The sequence below is a fragment of the Capricornis sumatraensis genome, chromosome 15 (genome assembly GCF_032405125.1).
Source record: "Capricornis sumatraensis isolate serow.1 chromosome 15, serow.2, whole genome shotgun sequence".
NCBI classification, from domain to species: domain Eukaryota; kingdom Metazoa; phylum Chordata; class Mammalia; order Artiodactyla; family Bovidae; genus Capricornis; species Capricornis sumatraensis.
This window is the reverse complement of record NC_091083.1, coordinates 40896957-40920882: the sequence shown is the minus strand read 5'-3', so window position 1 is coordinate 40920882 and position 23926 is coordinate 40896957. Positions and strand designations below refer to the sequence as shown.

The 23926-nt window shown below is 45.9% G+C and overlaps 1 protein-coding gene across 2 annotated transcripts in view; it reads right to left on the bottom strand.

The window, feature by feature from the left end:
* The window catches only part of PCSK2 (proprotein convertase subtilisin/kexin type 2), a 233311-nt gene that overhangs the window by 2750 nt on the left and 206635 nt on the right, over positions 1–23926 (bottom strand). For both annotated transcript variants that reach the window (XM_068987288.1, XM_068987289.1), the window contains 3 exons: positions 12849–13064; positions 10499–10599; positions 1304–1531 (listed from right to left, as the gene is read on the bottom strand). In XM_068987288.1, coding sequence (XP_068843389.1) covers positions 1304–1531; positions 10499–10599; positions 12849–13064 — 545 coding nt within the window. The remainder of the gene's footprint in view (positions 1–1303; positions 1532–10498; positions 10600–12848; positions 13065–23926) is intronic.

The window sequence follows — 23926 nt, the reverse complement described above, 5'->3', positions numbered from 1 at the left end:
CAGGATATATTCTCCAATTAAATAAATTTTATAAAAAAGAGCTCTCAAGTTTCCTTTCATTAAAATAATGCTTCCGAGACCACCCACAAAATTCAGTCTTCTGGACCTTATCCAAAATCTCAGAAATCAGAACCTCTGAGGAGTAGGGCCTTGAGAGATGTATTTTACCACACAAACCAACACATTTCTATATACTTTCTTTTTCTATTATTTGGGCACACTGTGTGGCTTGTGGGATCTTAGTTCCCCAACCAGGGATCGAAACTGGGTTCCCTGCAGCAGAAGCGCCAAGTTCTAACCACGGATGACTAGAGAAGTCCCCCCTTTTTTTCTAATAAATTTCTATATATTTTAAAGTTTAAGATTGCTGTCATAGTATATGTGTACATGTGTATTTTGCTGAGAATAAAACTGTCTCAACAGAAGATCACTTGGGAAAGGTAAAATTCTTGATGAATTTGTAGAAAGCCCTGTAAGAAACATATGGGCAAGAACATCTATATATATAGTGAGATGAATTTAACCTGAAACTGAAACATAATAAAAGACTTCCAAATTAAAAAAAAATAATAATGCTGCTAATACTGGGTAAGCTCCCAGCTGGCTGTGAGCCTCTGAGACAGTCACACTTCAGGGCTTCAGATTCCTTAACTAACATGAGGGCATTAGACGGACTATTTCCAGTGTTGCTTCTGGCTCAAAATTCCAGAAAGTATCTGAATTAGGACAGAGTGCTCAGCGCACTTGGACCTGGGAGAGAGACGGTCATTCATCCTAGCATACGCTCTCCGTCTCCCTCCCCCCTCTCCCCAAAAGCACAGAGTGTGAGGATCAACAGAAACCCAGTCTTCCTGTCCGGGGCCATCGCCGAGAACAAGGTCTGATGTCAACACAAACCACGACTAAGTGGAGCCCCAGTGCTCATTCTCCTCGATACTGCGGTTGTACCACCTTTCTGTTAATTGGGAACGTAAGCCAAGACGCAGCTGACTACATCCTGCGCTCGTCACACTGCCCGTGGCCCCCACCTTCTGTGGCCCAGAGCCTGCAAAGGCACAGATGCTGGAGGGCTTCCGCTTAGCAAAGTCCCTCTTTGTAAATCTCTCCCTCTTGGCAATAGGGATGGAAATTCCAGGCCCTAGGACTCTGGAGACTAGATACTCTGAAACTGCCCAAAGCTACAGCTCTGCCTGGAAGCTGGCTGTCCCCGAATCAAACCCAGTGCATCTTGGGAGGACACAGAGAGGGCATCTGACACAGTCGCCAGCGCGGTGACAGCGTCTCTGGGGTATTTTCCACTCACTCTGGGTCCTGCACGGAGCCACCCACGCAGTGGAACCTCTCGGGCACCGTCTTCCAGTCTCTGGCCATCTTCACCATGGCACCCGCGTCTAGGACCCCGTAGCCAAAGAGGTGGTTAAACTCCAGGCCGACCCCATTCCTCCGCCACTGGTGGACCTCGTCGTGAAGCTGGTTCCGCTTGGAGGTGAGCACAGTCAGATGCTGCATGTCTCTCCAGGTCAGACCCAGACTGTGGACCGGAGGCAGGGAGTTCAAGGACAAGGGCATGGGACAGGGGTGAAGGGAAGGAAAAAGAGACGCAATGACTAAGAGAGCACGTAGACCTCCAGTAAGAGTTTGGAACATGTATGAACCCCCAAGTCAAGGGAGGAGTATCCATGTATTACTTATAATATAGGTATAGCTGTACATCAGTTAAAAGTCTTGCCTTTCTTACTTAAATATATTTCCAATGCAAAAGCTGACACACACTGGGATGGCTAAAATGAAAAAGGCTGACAGTACCAAGTGTTGACAAAGATGAGGGACAACTGAGTATTTTGCAGAAGGGAGTATAAATTATTGCAAATACTTTGGAAAATAGTTTGACTCTATCTTTTAATGTTGCCCACGTGCTTAAGCTGTGGCACAGAAATTCCATTTCTAGGTGTGTAGCCAACAGAAATGTGTGTATATATTCACCAGACTATATGTACTGGAAATGTCCATAAGCCCGAACTATGAAGCCCCCGAATGCCCATCCGCAGTAAAGTGAATAAGCCGACTGAGATGTACTTATTGGACATGGAACACTGCACTGCAGTGAGAAGGAACTACAGCTACTCAGAATAACTGGGGGGAAGGGAATGTTGGCCCAGAGAAGGCAGACACAGCGGAGAACACACGAGATGATCACAGTCACTTAAAGAAGGAAACCAGGCACAACGAATGTGTGCTGTTGGAAGTCAGGTTAACGGTGGGTCTTGCCTGGTGGTGTTTGGAAGGGACACAAGGGGCTTCTGGGTGCTAGCTGAGCTTTGTTTTTGGACCCGAGTGTTGGCTACTTGCAAGCATTCCATATGGGAACAGGGGCTGTCAGTTCTTCAAGAGCAGAGACAGCAGCCACAACATCTGTCTCCCCAAGGCCCAGGATGGCCCTCCTTGGCACACTCTTCATTCAGCAAAAAACAAGTTGGCTTGCAGAAGTGTCTTCAGATTTTAGTGTCTACTATTAGTCAACGTCTGTGTTTTTGAAAATATCAGCCAGACTGACTGCATGGGCTGTGTATCTGGGTTGCACAGTAAAATCATTTGTGGGACACTTAAGACCAAACCGCTCTGGCCACATCTTAGACTAAGTAAATCAGAATTTCTGGGCAGGGGACCCAGGCTTGGGAAATTGTTACTACTTCTCAGGTCATTCCAGGAGACAGCTGAGGTTGAGAACCAGGTTCTTTATGAATGAAGCTGTCAAGAGTGGAAGAGAACAGAAAAGAATGCCAGTGTGACTGTAATATGGGGAAAGTGTGTGTGTGTGTGTGTGTGTGTGTGTGTGTTATGTGTTGGGTTGGAATGCAAAATGTATTTCTCACTGACAGTCACGGTCAACAATGTTGGAAAAGCCTTGCACTACAGTTCTCCTCAGAATCAAATGATTTAAAGAACATCACTCATTTGATAAAATCTCATCACGGGCAGATTTCACTGGTTCAGAGCTTTGAATCAGAGCCAGAAGACACTAGTGATTCATACACTCTTGAAATGTAGACTTTCAGCTTTTAAGGAGAAAGTTTCAAGGAAAGTCAATGCTTATTTGAGAAATTTAAGAACATATTTATTTTGGACATATGGTCCCCTGGACATGTGGACTAGGTTAATAGTGTGAAATTTCCTGACGTTGATTGTGGCTAAAAGCTCAGTGCTTTGGTGGAACAGGATTCTGAATTCATTTAACCCAAAAATGTTGATAAACCCAAAAAGTGTTGATAAACCCAGAAAGTGTTGATAACCCCGAAGTGTGGGTAAACTGCTAACTTCAGGGTGATCAGAGGGCTGGCTGGCAGGCGGAGTAGCTCTCACCTTGGCAAGGGGTTCTGCCACAGTAATGTGCTATGCTTCCTGAAGGACCCCGTTAGACCTTTCTCCGTGCATTTACTCTCATGGGGCACATGAGAGAGAAAGAATGTGTTAGAATAAGGATGTTCTCATTTCTAAACTAAATCAGAGCAAGGCTCATACTCCAGCATCAGAATTTGTGACACCGGTTGAACAACCATTTGCTTATGCCTGAAAAGTAACACTGAGTCCCTCCTATTTTTGCATTCTGAGCAACTTCTGAACTGACAGGCGATATGCATATATGCTAAGTTACTTCAGCTGTGTCTGATTCTTTGTAACCCCAGGCTCCTCTCCATGGGATTCTCCAGGCAAGAATACTGGAGTGGGTTGCCATGCCCTTCTCCAGGGGATCTTCCCAACCCATGGGTCAAACTCACGTCTCTTATGTTTCCTGCATTGGCAGGCGGGTTCTTTATCACTGGCACCACCTGGGAAGGCCTGACAGAGACAGTGTGTTAGTAGTTTAGTTGTGTCCAACTCTTTGGGACCCTGTGGACTGTAGCCTGCCAGGCTCCTCTGTCCATGGAATTGTCCAGGCAAGAATACTGGAATGGGCTGGTAGTCCCTTCTTCAGGGGGATCTTCCTGACCCAGGGATCAAACCCGTGTCTCCTGCACTGCAGGCAGATTATTGACTGTCTGAGCCACCAGAGAAGCCCCATTGTGTAAAACAGGGATCTCACAACCTGCTTCAAGCTTTAATCCTACTACAGCAGCTCAAGGGTTGTAGGTGACACCTATTAACTTATACAAAATAAATGTACAGAATACCTACAGTATGGAAGTCACTGTGTTCAGTGTTACAGGCAAGGAATGGTCATGCTTTTAAATACTTTATGTAAGAGTTGGAAAAGTAAGGCAGACCTACGGAAAAGCACGGCACAGTGAAGTGATTCTATGAGCATCTATTGAGTGTGTATCATGTCCAGGCTCTGCACTAGTTCTGAGCAGGCTGTGGAAAGGTCTCAGAGCCTATAAGCCAGGGGGCAGACAGAGAGACAGCTCAATATTTAAAAAGGGGGGAGCTGAGCTCCCTCCCTGTTATGCCGAGGGAGCCAACAATGGGGCCCCGGAGTTATCCCAAGGAGAGCATCTCACAGAGTGTGGACCAGCTTTGGAAACATGTAGGGGCCTGTGATAAACATGGATTCCTGGTCTCAACCTCAGGTCTCTGGCATCGGACCTCCTGGAGGCTGTGGGCCTGAGGATGCACACTTAGGACAGCACCCGGGTGATGCTTCTGTACACGGGGTTTGAGAACACGGGTCTGAGATGGTGGTTCACAGCCTTGGCTGCACGTGTGGACAGCGTGAACACAATGATGACGTCAGACAGGACCCAGAATTGGTGCTTCCGTGGACCTGTCCATACATCTGCCAAAGGCTTGAAGGATCCAGAGGCGGGAGAAGGCAAGCATTACTCAGGTAATAAACTTTAAAAAGCACGGGAGGTCAGGAGCCCCGAGTGTCAGGGAGGGAGAGCCAGGGACTGAGGCAGGAGAGAACCACATGTTAGAACATCAGAACTTTATCTGAGGCACAGATATGAAGGCAGAGGCGCTTGAGCTGATCTTCAGAAACATCACCCAGAGAAGGAATTAAGATGTGTGGGACTGGAAGGAAGTAATATTTAACAGCAGTATGGAGGAATCTCTCAGACATAATGTTGAACCAAAATGCCCATACTGATACTTAGGTGATTGTCTGTTTCCTAATTTGGGTGCTGGTTACATGGATGTGTAAGGCCTCCCTGGTGGCTCAGATGTTAAAGAGTCCGCCTGCAATGCAGGTGATATGAGTTCGATCCCTGGGTGGAGAAGATTCCCTTGAGAAGGAAATGGCTACGCACTCCAGCCTGGAGAATCCCGTGGACAGAGGAGCCTGGTGGCCTACAGTCCACTGGGTCTCAAAGAGTCAGACATGTCTGAGCGACTAACACCAATACTGCATGGATGTGTTAACTTTATAAGGAGTCTTTGAGCTTTCCCTAGCATGTGTGCACTTGTCTCTGTGTCTATTATACTTTGATGGGGCTTACATGAGAAAATCATTCCTTGGAAGTCACTTTCGAAAACACTGCTCTAGCCCAGAACATGGGCTGCTTTACTATTGATGGTTCTCCTGGGCCATAATTTTGCCTCCTTATGATCCCCTCAGAACCCCACAGTAAGTCTGGGGTCATGGAGAGAACCCCACAAATGGGAAGGTAGCTCTCTGTGTGTGTGTGTGTGCTAAGTCACTTCAGTTCAGTTCAGTTCAGTCGCTCAGTCATGTCCGACTCTTTGCGACCCCATGAATCGCAGCACGCCAGGCCTCCCTGTCCATCACCAACTCCCGGAGTTCACTCAGACTCAGGTCCATTGAGTCAGTGATGCCATCCAGCCACCTCATCCTCTGTCATCCCCTTCTCCTCCTGCCCCCAATCCCTCCCAGCATCAGAGTCTTTTCCAATGAGTCAACTCTTCGCATGAGGTGGCCAAAGTCCTGGAGCTTCAGCTTTAGCATCATTCCTTCCAAAGAAATCCCAGGGTTGATCTCCTTCAGAATGGACTGGTTGGATCTCCTTGCAGTCCAAGGGACTCTCAAGAGTCTTCTCCAACACCACAGTTCAAAAGCATCAATTCTTCGGTGCTCAGCCTTCTTCACAGTCTAACTCTCACATCCATACATGACCACAGGAAAAACCATAGCCTTGACTAGATGGACCTTAGTTGGCAAAGTAATGTCTCTGCTTTGAATATGCTGTCTAGTTTGGTCATAACTTTTCTTCCAAGGAGTAAGCGTCTTTTAATTTCATGGCTGCAGTCACCATCTGCAGTGATTTTGGAGCCCCCCAAAAATACAGTCTGACACTGTTTCCACTGTTTCCCATCTATTTGCCATGAAGTGATGGGACAAGATGCCATGATCTTCGTTTTCTGAATGTTGAGCTTTAAGCCAACTTTTTCACTCTCCTCTTTCACTTTCGTCAAGAGACTTTTGAGTTCCTCTTCACTTTCTGCCATAAGGGTGGTGTCATCTGCATATCTGAGGTTATTGATATTTCTCCTGGCAATCTTGATTCCAGCTTGTGTTTCTTCTAGTCCAGTGTTTCTCTTGATGTACTCTGCATAGAAATTAAAGAAGCAGGGTGACAATATACAGCCTTGACGTACTCCTTTTCCTATTTGGAACCAGTCTGTTGTTCCATGTCCAGTTCTAACTGTTGCTTCCTGACCTGCATATAGGTTTCTCAAGAGACAGGTCAGGTGGTCTGGTATTCCCATCTCTTTCAGAATTTTCCACAGTTTATTGTGATCCACACAGTCAAAGGCTTTGGCATAGTCAATAAAGCAGAAATAGATGTTTTTCTGGAACTCTCTTGCTTTTTCCCTGATCCAGTGGATGTTGGCAATTTGATCTCTGGTTGCTGGCCTTTTCTAAAACCAGCTTGAATGTCAGGAAGTTCACGGTTCACATATTGCTGAAGCCTGGCTTGGTTATTTTTGAGCATTACTTTACTAGCATGTGAGATGAGTGAAATTGTGTCGTAGTTTGAGCATTCTTTGGCATTGCCTTTCTTTTGGATTGGAATGAAAACTGACCTTTTCAGTCCTGTGGCCACTGCTGAGTTTTCCAAACTTGTTGGCATATTGAGTGCAGCACTTTCACAGCGTCATCTTTCAGGATTTGAAAGAGCTCAACTGGAATTCCATCACCTCCACTAGCTTTGTTTGTAGTGATGCTTTCTAAGGCCCACTTAACTTCACATTCCAGGATGTCTGGTTCTAGATGAGTGATCACACCATTGTGGTTAACTGGGTCGTGAAGATCTTTTCTGTACAGTTCTTCTGTGTATTCTTGCCACATCTTCTTAATATCTTCTGCTTCTGTTAGGTCCATACCATTTCTGTCCTTTATCGAGCCCATCTTTGCATGAAATGCTCCCTTGGTATCTTTAATTTTCTTGAAGAGATCTCTAGTCTTTCCCATTATGTTGTTTTCCTCTATTTCTTTGACTGGGGATAGAAGCAAGGTCCGATGCTGTAAAGAGCAATAAGTCATTTCAGTTGTGTCCAACTCTCTGCAACCCTGTGGACTGCAGCCCTCCAGATTCCTCTATCCAAGGGGTTCTCCAGGCAAGAACACTGGAGTGGGTTGCCATTCCCTCCTCCAGCGGGTCTTCCTGACCTGGGATCGAACCTGCATCTCTTGCATCTCCTGCATTGGCAGGCGGGTTCTTTACCACTAGCGCCACCCAACCCCCACTAGAGATATCCTGCGAAACTTCCCTAATATTGGACTCCCTGGGAAATGTGAGCAATGATCGCTGGGGAATCAAGAAGGTATATTCTGGCATTTGGCAGAAAAGCATTTTATGAGATTAAACAACAAGGTGATGACTGGTCAGGACAGAGGACTGGGTTCCCTTTGTCCCCTGGAGCCACAGAGATGGTCCTTCTCCCTCTCTCATGGTCTTGATGGGCAGATGTTTTAGACAGGATAATTTGTTTTCTGCTTTCAGGTTGTTTTGGAAAAGCTTTCCCGTTGGCCCTCCGAGTGGGAAACAGCCCTGACTGCTGCCACATATGTCCCCAAGGACTCCCAGGTGCCTCGTCTGAACACAAAGAGAGGTGAGCTGCAGGAAGTGTTCACAAAGAGAGCCTTCTGGCCTCCTTCCTCTGGGCTCTCTCCCGGGGCTATTTCATGCTGATCAGAGGTTTTAACTCCTGGCTTTGTTGTTGTTCAATCGCTCAGCGGTATCTGACTCTTTGCAACCCCATGGACTGCAGCATGTCAAGCTTCCCTATCCTTCACTATCTCTGGGAGTTTGCTCAAACTCTTGTCCATTGAGTCCGTGATTCCATTCAGCCATCTCATTCTCTGTCGACCCCTTCTCCTCCTGCCCTCAATCTTTTCCAGCATCAGGATCTTTTTCAATGAGTCAGCTCTTTGCATCAGGTGGCCAAAGTATTGGAGCTTCAGCTTCATCCTTCCAATGAATATTGGAGCCCTTTAGCTCACTGAAAAGTTTTGGGATTTACCACCCCAGGAAGGGCTTATGCAGCCCACTCCCTTGTCTTGATTTGGAATAAACTCTGAGGCAAGATTTGCATTCCAGAACTCCCCCTGGAGTCAGGCTGAGGCCAGAACCTTTGGAATAGCATCCTTGCTTAGATCCTTTCCCATCTCTAACCTGCTTCCTCTCTTTCCCAATGGTCTCTGCTGGGAGCCCATTCTTAATGAATTGCACCAAACTCTAATCTCAGAGTTTCCAACCCAGGTGGCTGGTGTTCTAAGAAATCTGAGGACTGGCTTCCAAGATGGGTTTGAACCACCTACTACCAGGTATCATTTTTTCCCCCTGTTTATGGCAAGAGAGTGCTCAGTTGATGACCACTGCTCCAAAATGAAGTATGCCTAAGCAGCGACTGCATTCTTTTCTGTAAGGAAAGCTGCCCAGTGTGGTAAAGAATGAGGAATAACTGCTGCAGAGCCCACAGATCTGTTGAAAGTTCCAGCAGCCTGCTCAAGCACTTTGATGGATCTAGATGTCACTTGGTTGGCATATAGGATTCCTAGGTAGCTCAGTGGTAAAGAGCTCACCTGCCAGTGCAGGAGACATAAGAGATGTGGGTTCGATCCCTAGGTCGGGAAGATCCCCTGGAGGAGGAGGGCATGGCAACCCACTCCAGAATTCTTGCCTGGAGAATCCCATGGACAGAGGAGCCTGGTAGGCTAAGCTGTTGGCATATATGCCTGGGCAAGTGCCTTTTTGCATGTCAGGATCCAGGGAGACTTTAAGGCGAGTTCTACCCTCTTCGATTTAAGGGGAGACAAGAAACTCCTTCTTATTCCCTGTCCTCTGTGAGACTCTGTGGCAGGAGCAGCCTCCCTCTGCTTGTCTGCTCCCAACCAGAGTGAGCGAGACCAACTCAGACTTTAGGACCCGGCAGGTCCTGAGAAGAAGAATTTCATTTTTAGGAAATGCACATAATATATAAGTTTTTTTTTGTCTTGGTGCTTAATAGGAAGAGAGTGTCCATTTCTTCTTTCTTAAATTTTCCACCTGAGTTTTGTTAACAGAATCAAAGTTTGGCTTGGCCCAAAGACAGAAGTCATCCCCAATTTGGGGCCCAGTTTGTAAAAGGAGGATAATGATGTCTTTTTCTGCTTGAAGGCATGGGGGTTGGACTAGATAATCTTTTGAAGTCCTTTCCTATTCTAGGAATCAGCTCTACCTCCTTTGCAAGTCAGAAAATGCACTGAAACTGTGGCGAGTCAAGCAGGGCTGCCTGAAGATTGATGCTAGAAGCTCTGGTTGCCTAGCAACACCAACAGGGATGGGAACTCAGCTTCCCTTTCCCAGGAGCCAGAATCCAACTTCTTACAAGTTTCTGGTTCTATATTCTCAGATAATTCCTTGCACAGTGGGCATCTGCACTTACACCACATGGATGTTGCCTGAAGCCACAAGTTCATTGCTCAAACCAAAGACCAGTCTCTGGTGTGCACTAAGACAGGGGAGCAGGTGGGCAGGGACCTCTGCTGGTGCTTAAATCCAAGGTGGGTCCAGCAGAAGTGATGTGTGGCTTCTCCATGGGATGGTGAGAACAGAGAGGGTGGGCGCCTCTCACCAGTAGCTGGAAGGTAGCAGCAAAGCCCATTTCTTGGACTATACTGTGTGACTTTGCCCACATTGTCTCAGTATTAAAGTGAGTTCACCATATAAGTTAACAAATCTGGAGCGAGAGCATCCTGTTTCCATGACATGTTCTGAAAACCTTGCTAGATAACCAGCTTGGCAATGATCTTTCATTTAGCTGATTGGGAGTATTATTAGAGTGAAACAGCCATGAAATCCACAGATGAAAGAAAATATCTCTATGCCCCCATGTGTGATTGGGTGTTGGACTCTTGTGCTCTCTAGGGATGTAGTTTTGTGGGATGTGTGTGTGTGTGTGTGTGTATCATTAGCAACACCCAGCAGAGTTCATTGGCCTGGAGTTTTTACTGACTCTCACACCCACTTTTGCCTCCATGGACACTTGGTGTTGGGTTGGCAGACTTGTGTTAGTTCACCCTGCAGAGCTGGCCCTTGGTCCCGAGCTGGAAACATACTTAGCCTCTAAAGCCAGTGCAAACACTCCAGCTGCTTCGGGAGCAGCCGCAGATGTCCCAGAATGCCTCAGGGTGCAGTTGCCATATAAATCTGTGGTTGCCTGGAGGGGAAGAGAGTGAGGAATGAGTGAAGAAGCCCCACTGCTTTAAACCCAAAACAACACAGAGCAGAAGATCTTCTGTTTCTTTTACTTAAAGTCTCCCTTGTTCTGAAGATGATTTAGATGGAGGCAAGAATAAGCTTAGTACTCATGTATTTATTTTGCCAGACATTTTAATCTGAGCTTCCTAGTAGCCTATGCAAAAAGGGAAACACAATAAGTTATAGTTACAGTGTCCATAAGATACAAGCAAGTCAACTGTTTAGAGAGGCAACTCTGCAGCTATTCTAATAAAGAGATATTTATTTTCTGGACTCTAAAAGGAAACATTATAGGTGAAAAGTGACAAGCCAATACCACCACCATACTCAATACAATGGTGCTGCTGCTGCTGCTAAGTCACTTCAGTTGTGTCTGACTCTGTGTGACCCCATAGATGGCAGCCCACCAGGCTCACTTGTCCCTGGGATTCTCTAGGCAAAAATACTGGAGTGGGTTGCCATTTCCTTCTCCAAGGCATGAAAGTGAAAAGTGAAAGTGAAGTCACTCAATCATGTCTGACTCTTAGCGACCTCATGGACTGCAGCCTACCAGGCTCCTCCGTCCATGGGATTTTCCAGGCAAGAGTACTGGAGTGGGGTGCCAGTGCCTTCTCCAATGGTGGGGTTTGTTAAAATGAGATTGGCTCAGAAAGCTCAGGGCCACTTCATTAACAAATTATTTTCCCTTCAGGAAAAAAGGGTGGCATTCCTAAAGAGGAAAAATGAAACAAGTTCAGCTAAAGTTTGCCTAGACGGACAGCCATTAAAGAGAAAATGGTACATTCTCTACATCTAAAATCCACCAAGAGATTCTGGAACACAGTGAGCAAGACCACTGCTACATCAGTGATTACCCCGAGTGGGGAGGCTGATCAACTGAGTTTTAAAGGATTTTACAGAGAAAATCCTCATCTTCGATGTTTGTGAGAGACAGGGTTTTCATTAAGATTGTTTATAAATCATGAGAATACTCATTTCTTCTGCTTGTTTGTAGGCTCCTTGAGTGGGTCTATTATTTTGGGGGACAAAGCATCAGGGCAGTTTAAAGTCATCTCCTGGGGAAAGTGACTATATTCAAAGAGAATTCAGTGCTCCTCCCCAGCTGGAGTGGAGTCACAGACAGGGGTTGAGGACAGAGTGATACTCCTGAAAGGCCCTTGGGGCAAGGAGGGGAGCTTCTGGGGGGGGGGTGTTTGGGAGAAGGCTTACAAGCAGAACAAGATTGGGGCCACCCTTGCTCGTCCCTTTCTGCCCACACAGCTCAGAAGATGAGAAAGTGAAGCCTCTTTCCACTTGGGAGGAGTTGACACATTTTCCATCCTCCCCAAGACTAAGGGGAGCTGACGGGGCTCATGGGAGAAGTCAGGGGGGTTCATGGGGGAGCCAGGCTAAGGTCTGGGTCTCTTGCAGGGAAAGGACTTCTGCCAGTTCATGTGAGAGCTGGTCGGGTAGAGCCCAGGCAGGACCTTGGGACTGAAGGGCTAGCTGGTACTGATGACTGCATTCTTGTTCCTGCCTTTTTCCCAACCCTGGAGGAGGTGGTGGCCACGCAGAATGTAGCCCAGCCCGACTACTGAGTCACCCACTAAATACCTAGCTTGGAGTACTGAGAAAAGGCTGTATGCCTAGCGGACTTGGAAATTCACTGTTAAACCTAGGTGCCCAGGAAGGAAGAGTTGCTCCGAAGAGTGCAATAAATGTCTATGATTCTTAACCTTTTGGTTTTCTCAACTGTGGACCCGGTTTAAACACACTACTCTTCCTCTGCAAAAACACACATGTGCCCACTTCTGGGGAGGTCTAGGGACCGGGAAAAGTCCATCCCTGGATGCCATTTCTAAATTACACTAAAAAATGGATGTGTTCTTGGCTCAGATGGGGTGCAGGTGTGATACTCCAGTTCGTAATATTAGTTACCTTACAAGCAACGTGCTGGGGCAACATCTTGGTAAACTAGAGTTCATCATCATTTGTAAGCCAGAACAATGAACAGGAAAATCTATGAACCATGAGCAGGAAGGAGGTCATGGTGCTCTTGTTTTTCGTGAGGCCTCGACCTTGATAACAAAGCATCACCAGCCTAGAAGAGGGGTGCATCTCCCCTCGGAACAGGGGCTGACTCTTTGAAGGAGGGCCCTCCTTCCATGACGTCACCGTGTCTGTGTATGACGTCACTAATGTCCTCTCGGACCCCTGGCCCTCACTCACCACGCCGGCCTCGGGGTTCCGCTTGCGCCCATTGCTGAAGGTGGAGGCCAGCGTGGAGGAGCAGCTCTCATCGTAGAGCGCGGTCCTGCCGTCGTTGATGGCGGAGTTGATGGAGATGGTCCACATGCTCGATGCGTAGCCGTCGCAGTTGCAGTCATCGTAGCTGCCGCCGTCGCCCGAGGCCCACACGTAGATGCTGCCTTTGCCCCCGCGGCCCTGGGGGTGGGGGACACAGAGGGATGCGTGGGCTGCAGTGGGGTCCACCTGGCCTCTTAAGCAGTTGAACCCAAGGACTGGCTTGGTTTCTATCTGTCCTTGAAATCCACTGTCCTTCTGGACAGGAGAATTTTTCTTTTCAGGAAGGATTCAATATAAAGTCATCTCAATTTACATTTAATCTGGGAATAACAAGGTGGGAAAGACTGGAAGAATCTCTTTAAAACTGACAAATGGACGGGTTTTTAAACGTTGATAATCCTCATGGTAAAAAGTCAAAGTATATGGAAAGGAAAATGAAGAAAACAAATCCTTCCGCATGTAATTCTTACATATTCTTTCAGGCATTTTTCAGTAAAAATGCAAATGTACCTGTAAATTTATAGTTATCTATGTAAGATGTAAAAGATATTTATATAGAGCTTCCATTTTATAGGTATTATGTATATTTTACATAAGTTTACATATATATATATAGATATTGTGAGTATTAAAATACACATTTACTTACAGATTATATATATATATATGTATATGATACCGATCTCTGGGATGGAAGATCCCCTGGAGGAGGGCATGGCAACCCACTCCAGTCTTCTTGCCTGGAGAATCCCATGGACAGAGAGAGGAGCCTGTAGGGCTACAGTCCATAGAGTCGCAAAGAGTCAGACAGTCTCAGCAACTGAGCACGCACACAGGCCAGAGGAAAGGAGATGTCTGAATTACGTCCAAGGTCTCCTGCCTCCTGACAATGAGAAGTGACATTCTGATTGCTTCTAACAGGACTTGGAGTTAATTAGCCTGTGACTGGCTGAGTTGATACATCAACAAAGATCGATTTAGCCACTAGCTGAGAAGTGTCCTCACTCCATCCAAACAGGCAACTGCCTGCAGAAGACACAGAAGGAACCGTAGCATCCTTACAACTGAGAGGGTGCGAGAGGGTGCAACCCTCTCAAGCAGACTCAGATTTGGGCTCAGTGTCAAGGATGCCGCCCTTGGAAAGTGAAACAGACATGAATCAGCATCAGTGAGTGAGGCTACCCCCTGGGGAACCTTCCCCTGAACCAGCCCACCAGTGGGCTGCTAGTGAGACAGGCAGCCTTTGCTAAAAGGAAACCAATGCTAAAAGCATTCTCACCTTGATGTAGGGAGACTGGTTGTGACTCTAACCTGTCAGGTTTCTCTGTGTTCATGACCCCTTTATATTAGAGTTTGTAGCCTTGCCCACCCAGGGGAGGGGCCTGTTTCCCACCCTTGAGTCTGGGTTGGCTTTCTGTCTTGCTTCAGCAAACAGGCTGTGGTGGACAGTGGTGCTGGGTCGATTCTAAGCATGAGTCTCAAGGAGCCCAACCCATGTCCACTTTCCCTCAGAGACCATGGGAACCAACCTGAGTTAGTGTGTGGCTGATGACAGACAGCCTGGTCATGTTCACTGCCACAGCTAACAGTGACCCCACATGGGAGGCCACCCTAGACCAGGCGGTCTGTGGCTCACCCTCCAGCTGACCACAGATGCATGAGTGAGGCCACCTGAGATTCCCCAGGGATGGCCCAGGTTGGCAGAGCAACCCAGCTGACCTGTAGATCAGAGTTAAGTGGTTGTTACTTACCGAGTTTTGGGGAAGTTTGTTATCTGGCTTTGCTCCCTGATACACAGAGAGCAGTATCAGCATGCTTCTGAAGAGTCAGCAGCAAACATTAGTTTTGTTTTGGATTGTAAGACATAACCCACAGGAATATTTTGATTGCTAGGAATTTTAAACTTCATTTTCCTAAGCTGTTTGTGTGTGTGTTTACAAGGGCAATAATAATTATATTCTTGCTTCTAATGATTGGGTATCAGTAGCAAATAGTCCCTGACTTCTGGGCAAGATGGGCCACTAAAGAGAAGCCCCTAGTTCTGGGAGCAGTTGAGTGGGGAAGGGGCATCTATAAGAGGGCTGAGAGCTGACTGTGGGATGGGTCTGTTACTGGCACACCACACTGTCCTGTTTAAACGACACCCCAAGATCCAGTTCTGCCCCCCAGCTTCACCTGAACCACAGCTGGGATGAAACTGAAACAGAGCAACTGGGACTCACATTCAAACAATCAGTTGGCGGATACAGTGGAGAAATTAGGATGATAATCCCAGCATACGCTTCTAGGGCACTTAGTGTGAAGCAGGGACCACTCTGAATACCTTACATTGTCATTCACTGCATCCTTACAGCCGTCCTGTGTGGCGGTACCGTTCACACCAGCCACAGGGAAGACAAAACACGTAAGAAGAAACACAACAAACAAAAGAGCTAAGTAGGACTCTGAAATTCTGGGGAGGGACACAGATGAGACTATGACCAGGGGAGAGAAAGACAGCATCACAGGGTTGTTGGTTTTCCCCAAGTTAACTTACATATTTAACTTGGTCCCGACAGATGCACTGTGTCGTTTGGGACTTAATCAGGCAGATTCTGCCATGCTGGGCAGGGAGTGAGTAGTACTTACTACTTACTAAACCCCAACTGGGGTGTGAGGGTCACCCAGAGATTAGGGAGGAGATGGTCTAGGAGCCTGCACTGCGCAGGGTGGGCTGCCTGCTGGGGTCTCCCACCCTTACTCTGCAGCACGTGCTTGGAGGAGACTGGCTGTCTACCTGCCTCCATGTTTATCTGGTTTAGGCTGGAATTATCTTCTCTGCCTCTCCTACCCCTCTGCTCTTTTTTTTTTTCCCCTCGTTTTTTTTAAGGCAAGTGCATTTAGATGAAACTTAAGATGTGGTGCAACTCCACTTTGAATTCTCTCTTTGTATTAGTCTTTGGAGGTTAGCGGGATTAATCTCTCTTAAAAGATTTCACGAAATGAGAATTTGTCACTGAGGCAGTATTGAGGGTATTTCACCACTGATGTTCTCAGCCAGGGGTGATTTTGTGTCGCAGGGGGCATTTAGCACAGTTGGAGGCATTTTGGTGCTCACTACCAGCATCTAGTGGGTGGAGACCAAGGATGCTAAACTTTTAACGCAGAGGACAGCCCTCTGCCTCTCCCCCTGCCCCCACCAGCTACAACTAAGAATGAGGGGGACTAAGTGTCAACAGTGCAGAGGCTGAGTCTTTGCTCTAACCTAAAGGCAGTGATTTTAAGAGCATAGCCTAAAGCAGCCTTTCACAGGGCCCAAGTTTCTTAAAAGTTCATATGGATTCTGTAGTGTTTGAGAGAGTCACAGGCAGGAAGGCTAAGGGTCTCCAACCAGAGGAAATAGGCTGCAAGTGTCACACATTTTTTGTCTCTCTTAAGCGGCAGGCATTTTTATCTCACTTAATCTAGTGTCAGATTTTTTCCCTTCTCTATACAAAATTAAAAGGGGGCTTCTCTTAAAATTCTGTGTTGCCACGAAAATACCTGGTTCCACCTGAACTTAACTTTGCTTAAACCTTGAGCTAACTAATGGGTTTTAAAGATCTTCACGACCCAGATAATCATGATGGTGTGATCACTCACCTAGAGCCAGATATCCTGGAATGTGAAGTCAAGTGGGACTTAGGAAGCATCACTACGAACAAAGCTAGTGGAGATGATCGAATTCCAGTTAAGCTCTTTCAAATCCTGAAAGATGATGCTGTGAAAGTGCTGCACTCAATATGCCAGCACATTTGGAAAACTCAGCAGTGGCCACAGGACTGGAAAAGTTCAGTTTTCATTCCAATCCCAAAGAAAGGCAATGCCAAAGAATGCTCAAACTACTGCACAATTGCACTCATCTCACATGCTAGTAAAGTAATGCTCAAAATTCTCCAAGCCAGGCTTCAGCAATATGTGAACTGCGAACATCCAGATGTTCAAGCTGGATTTAGAAAAGGCAGAGGAAACAGAGATCAAATTGCCAACATCTGCTGGATCATGGAAAAAGCAAGAGAGTTCCAGAAAAACATCTATTTCTGCTTTATTGACTATGTCAAAGTCTTTGACTATGTGGATCATAATAAACTGTGGAAAATTCTGAAAGAGATGGGAATACCAGACCACCTGACTTGCCTCTTGAGAAACCTGTATATAGGGCAGGAAGCAACAGTTAGAACTGGACATGGAACAACAGACTGGTTCCAAATAGGTAAAGGAATACATCAAGGCTGTATATTGTCACCCTGCTTCTTTAACTTCTATGCAGAGTACATCATGAGAAATGCTGGGCTGGAGGAAGCACAGGCTGGAATCAAGATTGCCAGGAGAAATATCAATAACCTCAGATATGCAGATGACACCACCCTTAATGGCAAAAAGTGAAGAGGAACTAAAAACCTCTTGATGAAACTGAAAGTGGAGAGTGAAAAGTTGGCTTAAAGCTCAACATTCAGAAAATGAAGATCTTGGCATCCAGTCCCATCACTTCATGGGAAATAGATGGGAAACAGTGGAAACAGTGGCTGACTTTAGTTTTCTGGGCTCCAAAATCAGTGCAGATGGTTATTGCAGCCATGAAATTAAAAGATGCTTACTCCTTTGAAAGGAAAGTTATGACCAACCTAGATAGCATATTGAAAAGCAGAGACATTACTTTGCCAACAAAGGTCTGTCTAGTCAAGGCTATGGTTTTTCCAGTGGTCATGTATGGATGTGAGAGTTGGACTGTGAGGAAAGCTGAGAATTGAAGAATTGATGCTTTTGAATTGTGGTGTTGGAGAAGACTCTTGAGAGTCCCTTGGACTGCAAGGAGATCCAACCAGTCCATCCTAAAGGAGATCAGTCCTGGGTGTTCATTGGAAGGACTGATGTTGAAGCTGAAATTCCAATACTTTGGCCACCTGATGCAGAGAGCTGACTCATTGGAAAAGACCCTGATGCTGGGAAAGATTGAGGGCAGGATGGCATCTCCAACTCAATGGACATGTGTTTGGGTAGACTCCGGGAGCTGGTGATGGACAGGGAGGCCTGGCATGCTGTGGTTCATGGGGTTGCAAAGAGTTGGACACAACTGAGCGACTGAAGTGAACTGAACTGAATGAGCTATGTATTTACCCTAGACTCTGTCTTTCTTCAAGTTGGTTCCGCTTAAGACTCAGAACCGATAAGGGCTCCACAAACCAGTTTGTTTTACTCATACATTTTTCTCCTAATCTATGTTAATGAAACTATATATCTACTTGGAAACCTGCCTTTCTTCAAGATTCATGTCAATAGTTTTATGGCCTGGGATGACTCACCTTGTGCCAATGTTATTCTCTAAATGCATGTTGTGGGTGAAGGGCCTGGTTCCAGTTTCTGAGTTTTGAGACATTCCCTTTCTCTAATTAGCAGACTGCTAGTAGCTAATGACTGAAAGTTGCTCAGTCATGTCCGACTCTTTCTGATGCCATGGACTATATAGCCCATAGAATTTTCCAGGCCAGAATACTGGAGTGGGCAGGCTTTCCCTTCTCCAGGGGATCTTCCCAACCGAGGGATCAAACCCAGGTCTCCCGCATTGCAGGCAGATTCTTTACCAGCCACAAGGGAAGCCCAGTAGCTATAAAACATCTGGCTAAAGACTAGCAGGGGAATACTCTTTCTGCCCTCTTCTGATGTCTATGTCAGAAACTTTATCTCTTTTATACTTTAATAAAATTCTATTACACAAAAGCTCTGAGGGATCAAGCATTGTCACTGGCCCCAGCTTGAATTCCCCTCCTCCAGAGGCCAAGAATCCCAGCGTCTTTCACGGCTCAGCAACAAGCTTTAACTTTCAATGTAAAAATATCCAATACAATATTGTAAAGTAGTTAGCCTCCAATTAAAATAAATAAATGAAATAAAAAAATAAAAATTTATTATTATTAAAAAAAATAATGGCACAAGTTGCTTACCATTGGCTAACGTAAATTTCCAGCTCAAGGCGGGTACATTGGCTCCGTGTACTCTCAGCACATCACCTGTGCCAGGAGGTGGCAATCCTGCTCTGAGAAGCTTGAGGCTGAAGTGAGTTGGTCCCTTCATCCTACCCAATGCCTAGTGACCTGGAGGAATGACTACCCTCCCTTGTGCCCCTCCACCGCCCCCACCAGGCCCTGGCCCAGTGGTGGTATCTGCTTGCAGATACTGATGAAGCCAGCCTGATACAGTTTGCCTTTTCCCAGACACTTAATTACACTCATTTTTATTTTCCAGTCACCTTGATATCTTAATAGAACACAGATATACTTAAAAAGTCATTGTATTTGTATTATGAAAATCATATTCTTTGTAGAATGACTGGAATCTAGACTGTGAAGAAGAGAATAAAAATCTTATGTAATCTTCCATGAATATAAAATCACTGGTAATATTTGGTGGATTTCTGCCAGTTATATATATATATATGCAAAGCATAAGAACAGGTTTAAGAATGAAAATGGGATCATAAAATCCATCTATCTTTGTGGCCCTGCTTAAAATATATTTCTCACTTACAATTACATTAACATTTCCTTACATAATTATATACCATAAGTTTTTATTAGTCTTCTTAGATAGCCATTCCATAGTTTACTTACTCTTTTTCTTAGATATACATAGAAGGCTGTTTCTAAGTTTTAAAGTGCTGACGTGAACATGATTCTATATATGTCTTTGTATTTCTATTTATTTCCTCAAGCAGAGTCTTTAAAATAGGGAATGTAGAGTGAAAAGTACCAAATGTTTGAAGATTTTTGACCCATGGTGCCATATTATTGGTTTTATAAGGTTTAATAATAATCTATATTTTCATCAGTACCACAGAAGAACTCAGTATTCAGCCCATCTGGGTCAAGATTTAGAATCATTAAAAAAATAGTTTTGCCAACTTAGTGAACAAAAACGAAACTCACTGTTTTGAGTTTTGTATTTTTCCACTATCAGTTGAGTTTTACTTTCTCTACATTTACTGCTCATTTGTATTCTTTATAAATACCTTAGCAAAGCACCATGTCTCCAAAGATAATGTCCTATGCATATCTTTTCTTTCATATCTTTTTAAAAATTGATTTGTTAGAGCTCTTCCTATATTAAAGAATTTAACCAAATTTTTGTCATCAAACATTGCATATGTATTCATACACATATGTAGATATACTCTTTTCTTTTGTATTTTGCCTGCATTTTGACTTGTAGAAAATGTTCTCTTTAATTACTTTAGTCTGTTTTTTCACACCTAATTTAAATAACATAAAAAATGTATTGATTTACAAGTACTGCTTTTTTGTACTCACAGTTCATGGAAGAATTATATTCAAACTACTCATAAATACCTTTGACATTTGTATGCTTCCTCACAAGATCACTGGTTACATCTTGGGTCACTGAGCAGTTTTTCTGGGCACATTATTGTGCTTTTGAATTGATTGCCAAGTATTTCTAGCTGCCTGCTGTCTGGGCCCATGATAGCATCCCCTTGTGGTTGGATGGGATCCTGTAAGACATTCTGAACCATTACTGATCAATGCCAGACCCACAGAGCTCTTCCTTCCCTCTGCACAGTAAACAGCAATGTTTCAGTTATCAGCTCTGACCTCCAGGAGACTGTGGTGAGCAAAGCCATCTACTGACTGATGGATGAGTCACTGATTGAGTAAAAACCTGTGTGCTTTCAAACCTCTGAACTTTGGGGGCTGTTTGTTATTGCAGCGTCAGAGAGCCTCTCCTGACTGATACAGTTGGTCGTGTTCAGTTCCACTCAGTTTATATAGATGTAACATTAAAAACATATAGCATTTAAAAAACTCTCTGGGGACTTCCCTGGTGGTCCAGGGCTCAGGACTCTGTGCATCCAGTGCTGGGGGTGAGGGTTCCATCCCTGGTTGGGGAACTAGGATCCTGCATGCTCTACAAAAACAGGCTCCCCCCAACCAAAAAACCCCTCTGTATAATGCAGTCTCTGAAAATTTTATCCTGAGCCATAAGTAGCCATTTGTATAATATTAGCACAGTTCCTATTCTCACTTTTCCCTAGATGTATATTCTGACTCTTGACAACTTAACCACCTACTGAATTGCCTTTTTTTTCTTTTTAGTGTGAATAAAAACCTTTTAATTTGAAAAACATTAAGCGTCACAAAAATTAGAGTACCTAGTATAATGAATCCCCATGTATCTATTGATCAGCTTTGACAATAACCAGACTTGCAGAAATTTTGAAAGGTTTTATGAGTAATATTTATTACTCTTTATTGGGGGTAAATATGCTCTCTTGGATGTTCAGAAAGTCCCTCTCTGGCACAATATCAGGGACTGAATTATATTTCTGTGTAGCTGTTTTATGTTTTCATTCTTTATTCACTTCCTTTCTGTACATGGAGTGTTGGGGGTGTGGGGTAAAGTCGCACAGTGCTTTAAATGAGGATGATGGATGAGTGGTCCCCTCCTGGGAGCGTGGTTAACTTCCAGAGAACAGCAGGCCATACCTATAGGGAGAAGTGGCTGGTCCCAATTTATGTGGCTTCAAAATCAGCTGCTGAGACCAGGACTTGGGGGTGACCTCAGGAAGCACACGTGAGTACAAGGTGGGAGTTGGGGAAGGAGTGGGAGAAAGGCCAACCATGGGTAAGCTGATGAGGAGCCCCCCAAGCCTCTGGAGACCCCTGAGAACCTTCCCCCATGATCTGGGCTGTGTGCACGGGGCCTGGGACAGCCCCCACAGTGCTATCAGGTCCCAAGTACAAGCGGCACTGGGAGAGGCCAGCTAGTGATGGGTAGGAAGCCACACCTGGGCAGGTGCAGCCAGACCACCGGACCCTAGTGTCTGCATGGTGCCCCATGGGTTCCTTGGAGTTCAGCAGGAGTGGGTGGGGTATCTGAGTCCCAAGAAAGCCAGACGAGGATGGCACTGTAGCCTCTGCTTGTACCCGTCACTCGAGCCTGCGTTTCACTGCACCTGCGGTTGCCTCTAACTATGGCTTCTCCTGCTGTACGTCCACCTTGGAGGTCAGGCTCCTAGGCCATCCTGTCTCTTTCTAACAAGATCCAGACACACTGTGATGAGCCTTTCTGATGTCATGGGGGCTGTCAAAGGCTGACATTCACATCAGTCTGTGAAGCAGGTAGTTGGGTTTCTCCCTGGGTGCAGGTAATCACCACCATCAAGAAGGCTTATTTAAGGGGAGTGGTAGCCACCTTGGTTTGTCCAGAGCTGGGGAGTCCCCAGGAAGTGGGGCTCTCAGTGCTAAAACCCAGAAAGCGTTGAGCAACCAGGGTTGTTGACCACTCCATCTGAGGCCGGCTGGCACTTAGGAAAGGTCACTAGAAACCCACCAGCTTTTGCTCCCGTTTCTCCTTCTCAGAAATGAAAGGAGGGGTTGTAACTGTGATAAGCACTCCACACAGCAGCAGCTGCCACTCAGTTGGAAACCTCTGTCTGAAACCTTCATTTCAGAGCCTTAATCAGGGCTTGGGAAGGAGTCCTGAGAGCTCCTTGGCACGAGGCGTCATTGTGGCCAGAGGCCCGGCACTTGCATCTCCATGTCCACCCGCTGCTCTGATTAAATTTCAGCAGGGTCACCAGGCTTCTCCTTGCTCATCCTGATTAATCACTGTCTCCCTGGGAAGCCTGCCCGCACCCCACCACCACTTCCTGGAGGGTGCCTTTCAAGCCAGGGTCTTGCAAGTGACCCCATGTACAATTCAGTTCCAAGATCTGGGACCTGTGTCTGTGCTCTTTGCAACCCTCCTTGCCATGCTCAGGAAATAAGCACTCAATGCTTTGCCTCATCTGGGCCTCAGACATTTTCTGTTGCTTCATCTTTAAATATTCCTAAGGTGTTCCCTCTGATAGCAACCCTGAGGTGTGATTAATAAGAGGTTGGGGTATAGTCATCAGAGACAAAGATGGGCCAGGGTTGCCCTGGGTACATTTCCTTAAGATGTGAAAAGAAGTTCGTGAGTCAGTTGTCACATTCGAGAGCCTCCAGTGGTCTCTGAATTCCTCTTCTGGTTGTCAGAGTGATGTCACATGCTGTGCTCTGTATCCACAGCCCTTTGTTCTCCATCAGTCTCTCTGCAAGGGCTACACCCTTTACTAACCAACAAATGCATTACCTTGTTGGTCCTTTATTACCCAGAGAAAGATGACTCCAAGCTCAACTAGGCTTTGCCCAAGCTGCACTCTGGAGATTGTGGTAGATGGTAGTGGTTGTCGCCCACAGTCCTTCTACCTTATGGCTTCTTGCGCACTGGGGGTCTGCAGATGTCAGCGCAGTCAGGTCTTGGTGTAAGGGATTTCTCCCAAGAGGCTGAAGGCTGCCTTGCACACCTGCCTCTGGGCTGAAGGTACCACTTGGGAACCACCTCAACCACTGACTTTTCTGCCAGCTACCGTACTGCTAGCTTTGGCGTGTGTTATGCAAAGTTTCCCAGTTTTCCCGTGGGATTAAGCTCCAGTTAATCCAAGCTGGGTCCCAGCTTCAGTGGTAGCTGACTCAAAGACAAATCCTTTATTGGCCCCTTTCTTCCACGGTACACCTCCCCGCTCACTCCTGGCGTCCCATTCACCTCCCAAAGTAACCACTTGAACTCAGCTGTTGTCTCAGGGTCTGTGTCTGAGTTACCCTGAACTGAGAAGTCAGTTCCTGGCTATCATAATTCAGGGATCTCTGTCTGTCACCTACTCTCATATGCAATGCGAAGAATGTCTTTACTAGAAATTCAGCACGTAGACTATAAGGAGGAAAGACGGGAAATAAAGGGGGAAAGGCTTCCCTCTCTTCCTTCATGCCTGCTCCTTGCTTCCTCCCTGCCTGCTCCTTGCATCCTCCCTGAAGTGTTTACTGAGCAAATTTAGGAAACACTGACTTAAATCCCTAAGGAGCCAGGTAGGTGATGTGCATGTGAGAAGAAGGTATCATATGATTGGGAGTGGTGTGGTTTGTGGCAAATGGTACATTCCTGAAAAGTTC